General features: G+C 41.7%; 1 protein-coding gene across 1 annotated transcript in view; it reads right to left on the bottom strand.

Moving 5' to 3' along the window:
* ARHGEF12 (Rho guanine nucleotide exchange factor 12) overlaps window positions 1-19287 on the bottom strand; it is a 169256-nt gene extending 149969 nt beyond the window's left edge. The window contains exon 1 of the mRNA XM_023746315.1: window positions 19177-19287. Coding sequence (XP_023602083.1) covers window positions 19177-19287 — 111 coding nt within the window. The remainder of the gene's footprint in view (window positions 1-19176) is intronic.
* Window positions 19288-20004: the final 717 nt, after the last annotated feature.

Consider the following 20004-nt stretch of genomic DNA (forward strand, 5'->3'; position numbering starts at 1 on the left):
TTTTTCTCTAGTCACTAAATTCCACTTTAGATTACGTGAAGCACATATGTATGTTCCTATGTATGTGCAGTTGCATATACACATAGTTAATGATGTCAGGGACATCATTAATCCTGGCTTTTGCACTTGTTCCCTCTGCCATGTGCTTGATGCTGAGATGGAGATGCAAATCAGATAGCTAGAAATAGGAAACTAGGACCCCAAGGAAAAGTAGTCAGAACAGGGTTTATTATAAAATTGGGTTTTAAAATTGCTTTTTTAGAGTCTGCAGAGTTGAGTCACCCACCCATAGATGGTCACTAAAATGGAAAACAGCATGTAAAGATGAAGGATCGCCCTAGCCCCGTGGTTGGCAAACTGCAGCTCCTTGAGTGTGGCTCTTCCACAAAATACCACATGCGGGAGCGCACTTACAGTGCGATTGAAACTTTGTGGCCACACTCAAGGGGCCAAAGAGCCGCATGTGGCTCGCGAGCCGCAGTTTGCCGACCACTGTCCTAGCCGGTTTGGCTCAGTGGATAGAGTGTCGGCCTGCAGTCTAAAGGGTCCCAGGTTCGATTCCAATCAAGGGCACATGCCGGGGTTGCGGGTTGCGGGCTTGATCCCCAGTAGGGGGTGTGCAGGAGGCAGCCAATCAATGATTCTCTCTCATCATTGATGTTTCTCTCTCTCTCCCTCTCCTCTCCCTTCCTCTCTGAAATCAATAAAAATATATTAAACAAAAAAAGATGAAGGATCAAATCCTGAGGCAGGTGGAAGGGGAGGTAGGGAGACTAGCTTCTAAATGACTGTGAATGTGAGACCCAATAAAGATGATGAAGAAGATAAATCAGAAAAGAAAAAGAGCTGTCATGGGGCCAACAAAGAGGTAATCAATACTATTAAATGCTGCACAATGCAGGTATAAAGGCTAACAATTGGCCATATTCTAAGCAACAAATTAGCCCAATACTATGCTGATGAAATAATTCTGGTGTTCAAAACTCTGTATTTTCAAATCTCTGTCCGTTGTGTAGTAAGTAATAAAGCTGTGGTAAACTCCTTTGGTTAGATATTTATGTAGAACAGCTACATTTGAATGCTGATACATATAATGTTAGATGTGCCTAATCAAACTGTCTGCCTTTTGAAAATATCAGTGATGATTTGGACACATAGCCAAACAATGAACATGTTTGTGCACCTATTTATATATGATGTATATATGTATATATGTATGTACGTATTTTTCCAGATATAAGACAAAATCAAAGTACCAAAATGAAGAACCATAATAAATAAAAAGATTATCAGGAATTTGAGTATAAGGTGACTAGACACCCTTATTTTGATTACCTAATTTTCAATTGGTGTGCTGCAAGAATTTTTAAAACATGCAATACCTACTTAGAGCACTGACCTCTTTTCCCCCAGTGGTTCTCAACCTTCTGGCCCTTTAAATACAGTTCCTCATGTTGTGACCCAACCATAAAATTATTTTCATTGCTACTTCATAACAGTAATGTTGTTACTGTTATGAATCGTCATGTAAATATCTGATATGCAGGATGGTCTTAGGCGACCCCTGTGCAAGGGTCGTTCGACCGCCAAAGGGGTCGCGACCCACAGGTTGAGAACTGCTGCCTTAGACTGTGAAATAAAAAAAATGACAACGGCCAACACAACCACAGCTATCTTGTGCAAATGTATAAAAATTATACCTATTTTTTGTCAGATTGGCAAAAAAATATACTTTTGGTGAGCCACAGAATGTTAGTAATTAGTTTATGTGCCATGAGATGAAGAAAGCTGAAAATTGCTGACCTATACTCAGCATACTCATATGCCAGAAATCCTAACCAAAGGCCTTAAATGTCACATACTTGACTAAGGATAGATGCCTTTCCTTGTTAGTTCTCAGCTCTATTAAAGCCCTAGGTAACAATATATAGCAGCCTCCCCCATTTTTTTTAAATCCTCACTTGAGAATATGTTTATTTATTTTGAGAGAGAGAGAAAGGGAGCAGAGAAAGAGAGAAACATATGCACTCCATATAAACTCCAATGAGAAATCAAATCCTCAACCATTTTTGGTGTATGGGACCATGTTCCAATCAACTGAGCCACTGTCCAGGGCCTAACTTTTCTATTTTTACAGACTTTCCAATATGTTATTATAGTGAACTAGAGGCCCATTGCACTAAATTCATGCATTTGTAGGGTCCTTAGCAGCTGCTGCCGCCACCGGAGCCTCCCTCCCTTCCCCTGGCCAGCCCCACCCCCTCTTTGAACTCCTGGACAACCTTCCGATTGAGGGGACAATTTGCATACTATGCTTTTATTATACAGGATAGGGAAATGTGATTAAATAACCCTAACCCCCCAAAATTATATAATGTGTAAAGCTTCCATTTTTAACTAGGTTTAAGTAGTCTACAACAAATTCGTGCACCAGTGGGGTCCCTCGGCCTGGCCTGTGGGATCAGGCCAAAACCAGCTCTCAGACGTCCCCCAAGGGGTCCTGGATTGTGAGAGGGCACAGACCAAGGCCAGGGACCCCACTGGTGCATGATCAGGGCAGGGGAGAGATGCGGGAGGTTGGCCAGCCGCGGAGGGACCACAGGAGGGCTCCAGGGCGTGTCTGGCCCATCTCACTCAGTCTTGATCGGCTGGACCCCAGCAGCAAGCTAACCTACTGGTCAGAGCGTCTGCGCTCTGGTGGTCAGTGCACGTCATAACAAGTGGTTGAGCAGCCTTAGCATATCATTAGCATATTACGCTTTAATTGGTTCAATGGACAACCAAACGACCGGACACTTAGCATATTAGGCTTTTATTATATAGGACTAGAGGCCCGGCGCACAAAATTCGTGCACAGGAGGGGGGTGTCCCTCAGCCCAGCCTGCACCCTCTCCAATCTGGGACCCCTCTCACAATCCAGGACTGCTGGCTCCCAACAGCTCACCTGCCTGCCTGCCTGCCTGCCTGCCTCATTGCCCCTAACCATTTCTGCCTGCCAGCCTGATCACCGTCTAACCACTCCCCTGTCAGCCTGATTGACCCTTAACTGCTCCCCTGCCGGCCCGGTCACCCCTAACTGCCCTCCCCTGCAGGCCTGGTCCCCCCCAACTGCCCTCCCCTGCCAGCCTGGTCGCCCCTAACTGCCCTCCCCTGCAGGCCTGGTTACTCCCAAATGCCCTCCACTGCCAGCCTGGTCACCCCTAACTGCTCTCCCTTGCAGGCCTGGTCCCCCTCAACTGCCTTCCCCTGCCAGCCTAGTTGCCCCCAACTGCCCCCCCCTGCAGGCCTAAGTACCCCAAACTGCCTTCCCCTGCTGGCCTGATCGCCCACAACTGCCCTCCCCGGCCAGCCAATCTTGTGTCCACATGGGGGTGGCCATGTTGTGCGTTGGAGTGATGGTCAATTTGCATATTACCTCTTTATTCTATAGGACTAGAGGCCTGGTGCATGAAATTCGTACACTCAGGGGTTGGGGGAGGGGAGTGTCCCTCAGCCCGGCCTTTGCCCTCTCGCAGTCTGGAAGCCCTTGGGTTATGTCAGGCTGATGGCTGTCAGTTGGACATCCTTAGCGCTGCCGTGGAGGTGGGAGAGGCTCCCGCCACTGCCACTGAGCGCACCAGCTGTGAGCCCAGTTTCTGGCTGAGCGCACTAACCACCAGAGGGCGGCTCCTGCGTTGAGCATCTGCCCCTGGTGGTCAGTGTGCAACATAGTGATTGGTTGTTCCACTGTTTGGTCGATTTGCATATTAGCCTTTTATTATTTAGGATTAGGAAGAACAAAAATAAAAATCTGAACTTTTGTGGCATGACTTCAAACTAAGTAGAAAATAAAAATAAACTTAAAGACTAACAATATTCAAATAGGTTTTTAGTTCAGTAAAATCCACAGAGAGACATAATTCAAAGCCACTGATAAATTTAACTCACCAAGTCATATTATCATGTTATATAAAAGTTACATCAATACTCAAGGTAACAAAATTCCCATATGTTTCTGATTAAGAAAAAAGATCAGGTTACAACTAAACCATTAACTTTTCCTGTGTTGACTATACCTGACATTTCGCAAAAATGTCCACTACTTTCTGATCTCTTGTAAAATATCAAGAATGATTAAGGCATTCTGTGTCCTGGATGTAAATCAAGTTTTTCATTTATCTATTTCTACAAAATAATTTCAGCAGCGTGAAGCACAACACAATTAAGTTACTCTAATATGAATATGAACCTGCTAACTCTAGTATTCTATTATTTTTCACAAAATAACTTCAAGGGCATTTGTAAGCAATACATACGTGCCTTAAGGCATAGGTATTTACAACATAGTGCTGCTGTCAGCTGAACTTTTAATTCAATCTTTCGATCTCTGGACAATAAGACTAACAGAACTAAAAATAATAACTGGTCATTACCACTCTCCTCTCTTCATAAAACCCCAGTCATAAATCCTTCCACCACCTATAATTCATGACTGCTCTAGCTTAAAGCACTAAAAGAACTAAAATTGTTAAACTCGATAAAAAAGCCTGAATGTTATCTACCTTTGTAGTTCATCAGCATATAGAGCCAAGGCAATGTGAAGTGTGCGCAGAGCTGGCAGTAAAACATCAGCTCTATCAGAAAGGCTCTAAGCAGAAGCTGCAGCTGCAGGATGGCTCCTGGGGGGTTTCTCAAGATGTTTTTAGTTTTAACCCTTTGAACCTTGCAATACAGAATGACAAGGACTAAGGAACTCAGTTCTGGTGTAAAATCCAAAAATGATTCACTCAAATGCAATGTAAGATTTCAAATTAACTTCTTAAATATAGCTAAGTATAATGCCACTTTTACTGAAGAACTTAAACACATGACAGACCCTTATTATATGTCTCTTATTTCCTGGACATACATTGACAAATCAAATGATAAATTCTAAATTATTTTCATTCTCTCTCTCAGAGCTATTATAAATTAATTATTGGTTGATTCTCGGCTGGAAAAAGCAGTTCACAATAAAAACAGCAGCTCGTTAAAGGCTTTCATTTCCTTAGGTTTTACGTAAAATACATTGAGGTTAAATGTTCAAATTTTGTAAAATAGAGAGAATTGTGCAAAATTTGTTAGGACAAGCTGCTTTCTGCAAATTTGCCAAAAGATACCATCATGCTTCTGAAAAAGTAGGAAGTCTTGGTCAGCTTTAACCTTTTGCATTGAGGTGCCATTGAGATAAGTTCCAGCATTAATCTAAGCTTGATAACAGTAAGTTTAAAATGTAAAATTAAAATATAAAGTATTATGTCAATAACATTTTATTTTTCCAATATAAAAAGTTCTAATCAAAGTTTATTCTTTAAATCACAAATCTGATGACACATTTGCCATTTGCTTGCATTATTTTATGAAGGAAAAAAATTAAAGCATCTATAAAAATGGTATTCTATAGCAAGGGATACTGATTCCACAAGAAAGCAAATTATAATAAACTAGAAGCCCGGTGCACGAAATTCGTGCAATCGGGACGGGGGGGGGGGGTGTCCCTCGGCCCAGCCTGCGCCCTCTCGCCTCAGGGGATGTCCAACTCCCATGGAGGCAGGAGGGGCTCCCACCACCGCTGCTGCACTTGCCAGCCATGAACCTGGCTTCTGATGGGAACGTACTGACCACCAGGGGGCAGCTCCTGCGTTGAGTGTCTGCCCCATGGTCATCAGTGCACATCATAGTCATTCCGCTGTTCAGTTCATTTGCATATTAGCCTTTTATAATATAGGAGGATTTATCATAGCCCAGCCAGCGTGGCCTAGTGGTTGAGCGTCAACCTATGAACCAGGACCAATTAGAAATTAAGCATACACTGACTGAAATAAAGAATAATATACAGAGATCCAACAGCAGACAAGAGGATCCCAAGAATCAAGTCAAAGATTTGAAATACCAAGAAGCAAAAAATAGCCAACCAGAAAAGCAAAAGGAATCCAAAAATATGAAGATAGTGCAAGGAGCCTCTGGGACAACTTCAAGTAAACCAACATCCGAATTATAAGGGTGCCATAAGAAGAGAGAGAGCAAGATATTGAAAACCTGAGAGGAGAGAAATGGGGAGACAAAGAAACAGCCCACATACAAAAGAAAAGGAGGAATCACTGGAAAAGGAAGTAAACGAAATGGAGGCAAGCAACTTGTCAGAGAAAGAATTCAGAGCAAAGGTCATAAGGATGCTGAAAAGGATGGAAGACAAATTCAACAACATGTGTCAGAATCAAGAGGAAATGAAGAAGAACCAAGAAGAAATGAAGAATGACACAGCTGCAATAAAGAACACAATAGAAAGCATCAACAGTAGACTAGAAAAAGCTGAGGACCGCATCAGTGAGCTAGAAGATAAGGTAGAAAAAAACACCCAAGCAGAGCAGCAACTGGAAAAAAAAAAACTTAAAAAAAAAAAAGGAGAGCCTAAGGGAGCTTTGGGACAACATGAAACAAAACAACACCCGCATAATAGGGGTGCCAAAAGGAGAGGAAACTGAGCAAGCAATAAAAACCTGTTTGTAGAAATGACGGAAAACTTCCCTGATATTGGTAAGAAAAAACTGACAAGTCCAAGAAGCTCACGGAGTCCCAAACAAGATGAACCTAAAAAGACCTACACTGAGACACATCTACTTATATAAAAACCCTGGGTGTAACATCACCGAGAGAACCACGACCAACCAGAAGGAAGTCAGTCCTGCAGGGTTGTCTTGGAAACAGCTGCACCCTCCCCCCTAGCTGTTTCCCGGAGCTGTTTCCTGTAAGGGTGGGATTTGAGGCAGGAACCCACCCTCGGAGCGTGGAGGCTTATCTTTATAAAATGTGCTGAGCCAGCACGGCCAAGGGTGAACCTGAGTGGGGGCAGCTGAAAGGCTTAGAAAAGACAGACAAGAAAATGAAATCTGGGTCTCGGTGAGAGGCTGCTTCTCTGAGAGACAGCGACCACGCCCACAACCATGTCTTTATTTTATAACAGATGCCACGAGGCAAAGTAAGGGTGTGACCAAGATGTTTACAACATTCTCCTGGGTTTCAATCCTACTCAACTACATGCACCTGAACTCTATCAAGCCCACATCACTCAGGCACGTGGGAACACGTGTTCCAACCATAGGTTCAAGCTTACAACTACAGCTGTTGGCTATGATTGTGCTGGGAGGGCCCTGCCCTCCAAGCTGGGACTTGCATGTGGCAATGAGAGGACTGTGCCCTCTCATCAGTCCAAGGCTTGAACATGTCCAAAACACTGTAGCGGCTCCCCACAATAAAGTTTTAATACATTATATTAGAGGTTGTGGTGGTACTGTTTTACCCACAGAGTCTACAGGAATTGCTGCAAATTTACTTATCAGTGGAAGAACCTTTCATTCCCAATATAAATGACCAATTCCATTAAATGAAACTTCAATTTCTAGACTCGATATAAACAGTGAAGTTGCTAAAACTATTAAAAAGGCCCAACTTCTCATTATTGATGAATGCATCATGGCATCCAGTCATGCTATAAATGCCATAGACAGATAACTAAGAGAAATTATGAATTTGAAAGTTGTATTTGGTGGGAAAGTTCTCCTTCTTGGAGAGGATTTTCCACAATGTCTCAGTATTGTACCGCACGCTATGGGATCAGCCATAGGACAAACGAGTTTAAAGTACTGTAATGTTTGGGGATGTTTCAGAAAGTTGTCTCTTACAACAAATATGAGATCAGAGGATTCTGCTTATAGTGAATAGTTAGTAAAACTTGGAGATGGCAAACTTGATAGCAGTTTTCATTTAGGAATGGATATTATTGAAATCCCCTGTGAAATGATTTATAATGAATCTATTATTGAAGCTACCTTTGGAAAAAGTATACTATAGATTATATTGAGGAGAAACCAAGATGGTAGCATAGGCAAACACCGGAAATTGCTGCCTCCAACAACAACTTCAAAAATACAATGAAAAGACAAAACGGACATCATCCAGAACTACAGGAAGGCTGGCTGAGTGGAAATTCTACAACTAGAAGGAAAGAGAAAAGCACACTGAGACTCAGAGGAGCTGCAGAAGTAAAGTGCAGAGGTACGGAGGCTCGAGCGCGCGCAGAAAGGGGCTGGCACCTGAGAACGCGGCTGTCTTTTTGAATCGGGAGGGAATCACAAGCTCCCGACTGCTCTGAACTCCAGTTCCGGGAAGTCTCTGGGGACCCAGGGCTCATACGGGGAGAAACTGGACTTTCTGGCAGCAGGCAAAACTCGGAACTTGAGGGCGGCTTTCCCTCAGAGGTGCTTGCAGCAATTACCGGGACACTGAGACGCGGGGCCTCTTAGGACTGGGTTGAGGATCAGCCATAGGTGCTTGCTCCGCCCTGTTGATTCCGAGACCCCACCCCACCCAGGATGCAGCAGAAGCTTTTGCATATGAATGACCTGGCCCTTTGCAATCTGAAAATTACCTAACAAATTGCAGCTGGGTCCAGACAGACCCAGAACATCCAAGAGAAGGCCCAAGGCCCCACAGCAGCTTGCATTGCTTCACAGCTGGGCCTCATCAGGGCACCTCCAAACCCCAAAAAAAAGGAAGGGGAATCTGCAGATCTCTTCGTAGCTCCTGCTGGGTAGCCTCAGGCAGAGGCTAAATTAGCACCTCCTTAGATCCAAGAGCCAGTGTACCCAGTGGTCAGAGTGGGACCATCCAGATTACAACTCCTCAGATCCATAAGGAACACACTCAGGGGGCAGACTCAGTGAGCACCAAAGTCCTACTGAAGCAAGTCTTGCCCCAGAAGGGTGTCTTCAGCACAGAAGTTCTCCCACTGCAGACACAGCTGATTCTCACAGCCAATTGGCCTGAAGGTCAATTCCTCCCAGTGATACCTACAACAATCAAGGCTTAACTACAACAAGACTGTGCACAAAGCCCACAAGGGGGTGCACCAAGAGTGTCCACCTCAGGTAATTGGGGAGGCTGAGCCACTGGGCCCTATAGGACACCTAGCACACAAAGCCACTCTACCAACACAGGGAAGCATAAAAAATGCGGAGACAAAGAAACAGGTCATAAAGGACAGAAATGGAGGAAAGCAAATGACTGGATATAGAGTTCAAAACCACAGTTATAAGGTTTTTCAAGAATTTTCTGGAAACCGCCGATAAATTTAGTGAGATCCTGGAGGATATGAAAAAAGACCAACTAGAAATTAAGCGTACACTGACTGAAATAAAGAATAATATACAGAGATCCAACAGCAGACAAGAGGATCCCAAGAATCAAGTCAAAGATTTGAAATATGAAGAAACAAAACACACCCAACCGGAAAAGCAAAAAAGCAAAAAGAATCCAAAAATATGAAGATAGTGTAAGAAGCCTCTGGGACAACTTCAAGCATACCAACATCCGAATAATAGGGGTGCCAGAAGAAGAGGGAGAGCAAGATATTGAAAACCTATTTGGCCCTAACCAGTTTGGCTCAGTGGATAGAGCGTCGGCCTGCGGACTGAAAGGTCCCAGGTTCGATTCCGGTCAAGGGCATGTACCTTGGTTGCGGGCACATCCCCAGTAGGAGGTGTGCAGGAGGCAGCTGATTGATGTTTCTCTCTCATCGATGTTTCTAACTCTCTATCCCTCTCCCTTCCTCTCTGTAAAAAGAATCAATAAAATATATTATAAAAAAAAAAGAAAGAAAACCTATTTGAAGAAATAACGACAGAAAACTTCCCCTAGCTGGTGAAAGAAATAGACTTACAAGTCCAGGAAGCACAGAGAACCCCCCAAAAAAGGAATCCAAAGAGGACCACACCAAGATACATCATAATGAAAATGCCAAGAGCAAAAGACAAAGAGAATCTTAAAAGCAGCAAGAGAAAAAAAGTCAGTTACCTACAAGGGAGTACCCATACGACTTTCAGCTGATTTCTCAACAGAAACTATGCAGGCCAGAAGGGAGTGGCAAGAAATATTCAAAGTGATGAATAGCAAGAAGCTACAACCAAGATTACTTTATCCAGCAAAGCTATCATTCAGAATTGAAGGTCAGATAAAGAGCTTCACAGATAAGGAAAAGCTAAAGGAGTTCATCACCACCAAACCAGTATTATATGAAATGCTGAAAGGTATCCTTTAAGAAGAGGAAGAAGAAGAAAAAGGTAAAGATACAAATTATGAACAACAAATATGCATCTATCAACAAGTGAATCTAAAAATCAAGTGAATAAAAAATCTGATGTACAGAATGAACTGGTGATTATAATAGAACCAGGGGCATGGAAAGGGAGTGGACTGACAATTCTTGGGGGGAAAGGGGTGTGGGGGTGCAGGAAGAGACTGGCCAAAAATCGTACACCTATGAATGAGGACAGTGGGAGGGGTAAGGGCAGAGGGTGGGGTGGGAACTGGGGGGGAAAAGAGGAACACCTGTAATAATCTGAACAATAAAAATTTATATAAAAAAATAAATATAATATTAAAAATATATCTAAACATGAAATTCTTTGTCCAAAAAATGAGCATATTCAAAAATTAAATGAATGCCATGACCGGTTTGGCTCAGTGGATAGAGCGTCGGCCTGCGGACTGAAGGGTCCCAGGTTCGATTCCGGTCAAGGGCATGTACCTTGGTAGCGGGCACATCCCCAGTGGGGGGTGTGTGGGAGGCAGCTGATTGATGTTTCTCTCTCATCGATGTTTCTGGCTCTCTATCCCTCTCCTTTCCTCTCTGTAAAAAATCAATAAGAAATATATATAAAAAAAAATTAAATGAAGAAATTTTGGATATACTCGATGGAGATTTTCACACATATTTGAGTGATGATTCCATTGATTCAACAGATGATGCTGAAAAAGAAAATTTTGCCATCGAATTTCTTAAAAGTATTACTCCTTCGGGAATTCCCTGTCATAAATTAAAATTGAAAGTGGGTGCAATCATCATGCTATTGAGAAATCTCAATAGTAAATGGGGTCTTTGTAATGGTACCAGATTTATTATCAAAAGATTACGACCTAACACTATCAAAGCTGAAGTATTAACAGGATCTGCAGAGGGAGAGGCTGTTCTGATTCCAAGAATTAATTTGTCCCCATCTGACGCTGGCCTCCCATTTAAATTGATTCGACGATGGTTTCCCGTGATGCCAGCATTTGTGATGACTATTAATAAATCACAAAGACAAACTCTAGACAGAGTAGGCATGTTCCTACCTGAACCCGTTTTTTGCACATGGTCAGTTATATGTTGCTTTCTCTCGAGTTTGAAGAGCATGTGATGTTACAGTTAAAGTTCCAAGTACTTCATCACAAGGGAAATTAGTCAAGCACTCTGAAAGTGTTTTCACTCTTAATGTGGTGTACAGGGAGATATTAGAATAAGTTGAATCACTTTATCAGTCATTGTTTGCATCACTGTTGTTTTTATATCATGTTTTTGTTCTTTTCATATCATGTTTTTGTCGTTTTTATATCATGCCTCTGTTGTTGTTATAGCCTTTTGTTACTGTTTATTTATTAATAAATTTATATATTATTTTCATATACATTTTACTAATTTCCTTTCATCTCTCACACTTCTATTATAAAGGGCAAATAGCAATATTAAAATATCTCCGCTAATTAATTCCCTTTTTTAAAAAAATATTTTTTTTTGATTTTTTACAGAGAGGAAGGGAGAGGGATAGTTAGAAACATCAATGAGAGAGAAACAAAGTAAGGATCTTAAAGGCTGCCAGAGACAGACAGAAAGTTACCTATAAGGGATCTACCATTAGACTATCAACTGAATTCTCAACACAAAAACATCAGGCCAGAAGAGAATGGAATGAAATATACAAAGTGATGCAAAGCAAGGAACTGAATCCAAGAATACTATACCCAGCAAGGCTATCATTCAAAATTGAAGGTGAAATCAGGAGCTTTACAGAAAAAAAAGGGCTAAGGGAGTTTATTAGAACCAAACCAGCAATGCAAGAAATGCTAAAGGGACTGCTGTAAAAAGAAGACATAGGAAGGGAAGAAGGAATATAGGCATAAAGAATAAAAACGGCGACAAACAAGTACCTATCGATAATAACCTTAAATGTAAATGAATTAAATGCTCCAATCAAAAGACATGGGATAGCTGAATGGATAAGAAAACATGACCCATATATCTGTTGTCTACAAGAGATCCCTCTCAGAACAAAGGACTCACACAGACTGATAGTGAAGGAATGGGAAAAAAATTTTCAGGCAAATGGAAATGAAAAAAAAAAAAAGCTGGGGTAGCAATATATATCTGAAAAATTAGACCTCAAAGTAAAGGCCATAAGAAGAGATAAGGAAGGCCACTTCATAATATAAAGGGAGCAATCCAACAAGAGGATATAACTCTGGTAACATATATGCACCCAATACAGGAGCACGCAAATACATAAAATAAATAAATAAATAAATAAATAAATAAATAAATAAATAAATAAAATAAAAACCCTGGAAAATATCATGGGAGAGACTGACAGCAATACAGTCATAGCAGGGAACTTTAATACCCCACTGACACCATTGGAGAAATCCTCTAAACAAAAAATCAGCAAAGAAACATTAATCCTAAATGACTTAATAGATCAGATGGAATTAATTGACATCTTCAGAACATTTCACCCCAAAGCTACAGAATATACATTCTTCTCAAGTGCACATGGGCGAAAGCTAAATCCATTTCCCCTAAGAACATGAACAAGACAGGGATGTCCACTTTCACCATTCCTGTTTGATATAGTACTGGAAGTGCTAGCCACAGTGATCAGACAAGAAGAAGAAACAAAAGGCATCCAAATTGGAAAAGAAGTAAAACTGTCATTATTCACAGATGATATGATACTGTACATAGAAAACCCCAAAGATTCCATCAAAAACCTTCTAGACTTAATAAATGAATCTGGCAATGTAGCAGGATACAAAATCAACACCAGCAATCTATGGCTTTTTTATATACCAATAATGGACTCACAGAAAGAGAAACTAAAAAAACAATCCCATTTACCACTGCACCAAATCAATTAAGATAGCTAGGAATAAACTTAACTAAGGGGATAAAAGATCTCTACTCGAAAAACTACAGGACATTGAAAAAAAGAGATAGAGGAAGACATAAACAAATGGAAGAACATACCCTGTTCACGGATTGATAGAATCAACATCATTAAAATGTCCATACTGCCCAAAGCAATTTGTAGATTCAATACAATCCCCGTTAAAATACCAAGGGCATATTTCACAGACCTAGGACAAATTCTCCAAATATTCATCTGGAATAAAAAAAGACCCCGAAGATAAATATCACATGATCTCACTCATCTGTGGATTATAATGAACAACATAAACCGATGAACAAACAGATTCAGAAACAGAGAAGCATCCATCAGATGCTCAAACCTCAGAAGGAAGGTAGGGGAGGGTGGGGGTAAGGGAGAGAGATCAACCAAAGGACTTGTATGCATGCATATAAGCATAAGCGATGGACACAGACAACAGGAGGTGAGGGTGAGGGCAAGACGGGGGGGATGAGGGGACAATGGAGGGATAAAGACACATTTGTAATACCTTAATCAATAAAAATTTAAAAAAATAAAGACCCTGAATAGCTGCAACAATCCTGAGAAAGAACAAAGTTGAAGGGATCACAATACCAGATATCAAGCTGTATTACCAAGCCATGGTTCTCAAAACTGCCTGGTGCTGGCCCAAGAACAGACATATAGACCAATGGAACAGAACAGAGAACCCAGAAATCAACACAAGCCATTACGCTCAATTAATATTTGACAAAGGAGGCAAGAGCATACAATGGAGTCAAGACAGTCTTTTCAATAAATGGTGCTGGGAAATTTGGTCAGATACATGCAAAAAAAATGAAACTAGATCACGAACTTACCCATACACAAAAACAAACTCAAAATGGATAAACGACTTGAATATAAGACGGGAAACCATAAAAATCTTATAAGACTCCATAGGCAGCAAAGTATCAGATACTAGGGGCCTAGTGAATGAATTCGTGCACCTTGAAAGGAACTGTGGGCCATGAGGCTGCGGTGGGCACAGGGGCAGGTCTCGGCCCATCCTTCATGCCCCCGCCTGGCCCCTCTCAACCTGGACCCAATGCCCTATCTGCCGGAAGCCCTGCCCCCACTGCCGCTGCTCCCACACTCTGATGGCACCGGGAGTGATTGGGGCTGGCGCCAACAGTGGGTGCAAGCAGTGCTGGCACCGTCAGCAGGTGCAAGCGGTGGGCTCCAGCACCAGCAGCGGGTGCGAGTGTCTGGTGGGACTGCGGTGTGCCGGAGCAAAGAATTTTCAGTAACCATCAGAGGCTCACCCCATGACAGTGACCAGCGCCCCGCCATGATCTGGTGCCCTGGCTCACCTGCTCCACCATCCCGCCACAGCCAATGCCTGCCATGTTCTGCGCTCTGCCGCCTGCTGCTGACACCCGCCATGTTCCACAAGCGACCTCTGATGGTCAGCGCACGTCATAGCAACCAATTGTTCAGTTGTTCCACTGTTCTGTCTATCTGCATATTAGGGTTTAATATATATAGATATGTTGTAGCAATATCTTTACCAACACAGTTCCTAGGGCACTGCACACTAAAGGGAAAATAAACAAATGGGACTACATCAAAATAAAAAGCTTCTGCACAGCAAAGGAAACCATCAACAAAACAACAAGAAAGCCCACTGCATGGGAGAACATATTTGCCAATGTTCTCTCCGATAAGGGTTTAATCTCCAACATTTACAGGGAACTCATACAACTTAACAAAAGGAAGATAAACAATCCAATCAAAACATGGGCTAAGGACCTAAATAGACACTTTTCAAAAGAGGACATTCAGAAAGCCAAGAGACATATGAAAACATGCTCAAATCATCCAAACATGCACTAATCATCCAAGAGATGCATTTCAAAACAACAATAAGGTACCATCTCACACCTCTCAGAATGGCTACCATCAACAATTCAACAAATGACACTGCTGGCGAGGATGCAGAGAAAAGGGAACCCTCGTGCACTGCTGGTGGGAATGCAGACTGGTGCAGCCACTGTGGAGAACACTATGGAGTTTCCTCAAAAAACTAAAAATGGAACTCCCATTTGACCCAGTGATCCCACTTCTAGGAATATATCCCAAGAAACCAGAAACAACAATCAGAAAGGATATATATGCACCCCTATGTTCATAGCAGCACAATTCACCATAGCTAAGATTTGGAAACAGCCTAAGTGTCCATCAGCAATGAGTGGATTAAAAACTGTGGTACATCTACACAATGGAATACTACGCTACGGAAAAAAGAAGGAACTTTTACCATTTGCAACAGAATGGATGGAACTGGAGAGCATTATGCTAAGTGAAATAAGCCAGTCAGAGAAAGATAAATATCACATTATCTCACTCAAATGTGGGATATAATGATCAACATAAACTGATGAACAAAAACAGAGCCAGAGACAAGGTAGCACTGAACAGACTGTCCAACCTCAGAGAGAAGGAAGGGGAGGGGGGTGAGAGATCAACCAAAGGACCCTCGGGGGTGGGAGTGGTAGTGGTGGGGGGGAGTTAATCGGGAAAAAGGAGACATGTAATACTTTAAACAATAAAAGAAATTTTTAAAAAAACAACTAATGTTGAAGGTGTGGAGAAAAGGCAACCCTTGTGCACTGCTCATGCAACTGCAAACTGGTGCTGCCACTATGGAAACCATTACAGTGGCTCCTCATAAAACCGAAAACAGAACTATCACATGACCCAGCAATGGCCCTTCTGGGTATTTATCCGAAAAAATCCAAAACACTAATTCATAAAGACTTAAGTACCTTTATGCTGACTGCAATATTATATAGTAGAGCCAAGATATGAACCTAAATGTCATACACAAATGTGTAAAGATGTGGTACATATATACACAATGGAATATTATTAGGCCATAAAAAAAAAATCTTTCATTTGCAACAACATGGACGGATCTAGAGGGTAGTATGCTAAGTCAAATAAGTCAGACAGAGAAAGATAAGTACCATCTGATTTCACTTATATCTGGAATCTAAAAATCAAAATAAACAAAACAGAAACAAACTAATTGATACAGACAACAAACAGTGATCATTAGATGGGAGAGGGTTAAGGAAATAGATGAAAAAAATTAAGTACAAATTGCCAGCTATAGAAATAATCACAGGTACTAAGGTACAGCATAGGGGATTAAATAAAAAATATTGTAATAACTGCATGGGGGCAGATGAGTACTAGGCTTATTTGGGTGAGCACTTCACAAGGTATATAAATGCCTAATCACGAAGTTTTCACCGAAAACTAAGATTGTATGCCATCTGTAGATGAAAAATAAATTTTTAAAAACTTTACAGAAAAGAAATTGTCATATTTTTATTTTCACTGTTGACAATATTACAGATGTCCCCATTCCTCCCCCATGCCTACCTCCACTTGGCCCACACCCCCTTTCCCTTTGGCTGTCACCACACTGTTGTCTGTCTGCGTTATGCAAATATGTTCCTTGGCTAATCCCTTCACCTTCTTCCACCCAGCCCCGCCCCCCTCCCCTGACAGCTGTCAGACTGTTCCAGGTATCCAGGCCTCTGTTTCTACTGTGTTACTCAGTTTGTTCATTTGTCCACATAGAAGTGAGATCATATGGTATTTGTTTTTCTCTGAATGACTTATTTCACTGAGCATAATAATCTTCAGGTCCATCCATAATGTTGCAAAAGGTAAGGTTTCTATCTTTTTATGCTCATGTAGTATTCCCTTGTGAAAATGTACCACTGCATTTTTTATCCACTTATCTACTGATGGGCACTTGGGCTATTTCCAGATCTTGGCTATTGTAAATAACACTAAAGTAAAGAGGTATCTCTTCACAAATAGTTTGGTTCTGGCCTCAAGTATTAACAATGCCTCTTAGCTATCCGCACTTTCTGCTGCCAAATCTCAATATCCCAAACTTTCAAACCACCACAAAAAGATGTCTGGTGTCAGGGAAAAGGTGATAACATTAGTTATATGCATGCCATCTTACACTTTCTTCTACAAGATCTTTTCTTGACCCCAAACCAAGAAATTAAAATTGGGGTATACTTTCATCAGTAATAATGGCTCATCATAGCACTGAATCTGGTAAGTTGGGGGGAAGGTGTGTCAATTATGTTGAAATTCCTCTTAGATCATCCCAGAATCGGGAATTACTACTTTACAAACTTAAGTTCATTTTATTATATTTAATCCTTACCCGAGGATATGTTTCCATTGATTTTGAGAGAGAAAGAGAGAGAGAGAGAGAGAGAGAGAGAGAGAGAGAGAGAAACTTTGATGTGAGAGAGAAAGATCGATCGGTAGCCTCCCGTCAAACCCGCAACCTTTGGTGCATGGGAGATGCTGCAACCACTTGAGCCACATGGCCAGGGCGAAGCTAAGTTCAACCTGGGAGAACTGAGTCACTGCATGCACCAGCGCGACGCCCATGCTGCAAAACTAGCACATCTTCACAGCCAGGCTTGCTCTGCTCCAAATGTGATGAATAAAATACAATTCATTTGAAAATATGAATTCATTGTAGCTTTTGGTATTTATTCAGTTTGACAAGACTATACCTCTATCTGCTATCACGTGGATTCCTGTTTTGTTTTTTACTTTGAACAGAAATAGAGTCTCTCTCACCTATTCTGTGCCCTACTTTGTTACTTGGCATCAAAGTGATATTACATTTGTCTCAAAAGGTCTGCTCCCCAAACAGCCCCTTCAGATTCTTGCTGCATCTCTCCTGGAGAACAGGCACAGATCCCCGGATTAGTCCAGGGGACTGGTGTGTCCTCTCTTCTCTGCTGACCCGGTTCACATACAAACTCTTTACTTCTAGTCCAAACTCCCATGTGGCTTCCTTGCTATAGATAAATTCATCCTCAGAAGTTGAGAGAGAACACGTAATTAGAGTTACAAGGATATTTTGTTACAACTTTGATTATTATACTGAAAAACTGTACCTAGCCTAAATATTTACAGAAGTGAACTTGTTAAATTAATTAGCCATATCACAAAGCACTTCGTAGCTATCAAAATTATTTAGAGGTCTGTTTTTTCAAATCTTATTTGGAAGTTCAATATATAAAATAAAAGTTAAGCAGCTCTGACATATAAGGAACCTAGAGCTCCCACCTGCCCACTTTTACTCTCTAAGGGACCTCATTTGAACCCCTAGGATTCTATGCAACACAATTTAAAACTGGTGCTATAGTGAAATATTTAATAATGTAATATTATGTTGATGTTTTAAGTTAAAAAATTTACCAAACAGTATATCCAGTATGCTTTAATTTTTATAAAGAAACGCTATACACTATGTGTCTACTTTATACAAATGCAGAAATATATCTCTATCTTGACCAAAGACAGGAAATATTCATAAAAATGCTGGTTATTGAGATGATGGGTGGTTTTCTCCTATAAGTTTAATGACATTCAATGTTACTTTTAAGTCTATGAGACATTTTTCAATAATTTTCGTAGAGTGTGAGATATGGACAGAAGTTTACTTTTTTACATGTGGGGATCCTATTGCTGTTCCTAGGCCCTATCAGCAGACAGAGCTTGGAAATTTACACGCATCTACAATTGTTTCTCTATCTATCCCTCTGCATATAAAACTCCAAACCATATTTCAATTTAAATTGTTAAATTTATTGGCATAAAGTTATTCATAATAGTGCCTTATTGTCCTCTTAATATCTGTACATGCAGTGACGCCACTTCTTTTACTTCTGAATTGGTAATGTTTACCTTCTCTATTATTTTTGACCAGCCTGGTTACAGGATTAACAATTTTATTGATACTACAGGCCTGGTGCACAAATTCATGCACAGCTGGGGTCCCTCGGGGTGGCCTGTGAGGATTGGGCCCCAACTTGCGCCCCAAGGTTCACATCCCCAGCCTCACATCCCCACCTGGCACCCCGCCGAGGCCTGGTGCTGCCCCCTCACCTGCTCCACCATCCCGCTTGCGGGGTGATCGATCGGGGCTGGGCCCCTGCCCGGCTCCCTCAGCACCTCAGAGCCGAGTGGTGGCCCCACTCCCCGCCACCGCCGCTGGTCGCCATTTGTGGGGCGATCAGAGGGGCAATCGGGCCCCCACTCATACCTGCTGCCCGCTCACCTGCTCCACCATCTCGCGGCTCTCCTCGGGGCCCAACAGGGCCGGCAGCACCTCCACTGCCCCCCGCTGCCAGCACTGCGTTACCAACACCGCCATGTTCCGCGCCTCCCCCTGGTGGTCAGCACACATCATAGCGAGCGTCGAACTCCCGTTCAAACTCCCGGTCGAACAATTTGGATATTGGGCTTTTATTATATAGGATTCTCAAAAGCAGCTTTTGTTTTGTTTTTTTCATATTTCTCTACTTCATTGACTCCTACTCTTATTTTTAATATTTTTCTTCTGCTTACTTTGATTTCAATTTGCTCGTTTTACTAGTTTCTTCAAATGAAAGTTGATGTCATTGACTTTAGATCTTTCCTCTTTTCTAATAGGTGCTTAATGCTAAAACTTTCTAAGTAATGCTTTAGTGGCATACCACAAATTCTAATATGCTATGTTTTCATTTTCATTCAGCACAAAATAATTTCCCATTTCCTTTTTATTTCTACTTTGATCTATGGAGTCTTTAGAATTGTGTTAATTGCCAAATATCCGGGGATTTTCTAGAGATTTTTCTTTGTTGTTGTTGTTAATCCTTACCCGAGGATATTTTCCATTGATTTTTAGAGAGAGTAGAAGGGAAGGAAAAAGGGAGAGAGGCGGGGAGGGAGGGGGGAATGGAAGGAAGAGGGGAGAGAGAAAAACATCTATGTGACAGAGACACATGGACTGGTTGCCTCCTGTACCCGCCCTATCCTGGGCCAGGGACTGAACCTGCAACCCAGGTACATGACCAGGAATCAAACCTACAAACCTTCAGTGCGTGGACCA

This window comes from Myotis lucifugus, unplaced genomic scaffold (assembly GCF_000147115.1).
Source record: "Myotis lucifugus unplaced genomic scaffold, Myoluc2.0 scaffold_654, whole genome shotgun sequence".
NCBI lineage: Eukaryota > Metazoa > Chordata > Mammalia > Chiroptera > Vespertilionidae > Myotis > Myotis lucifugus.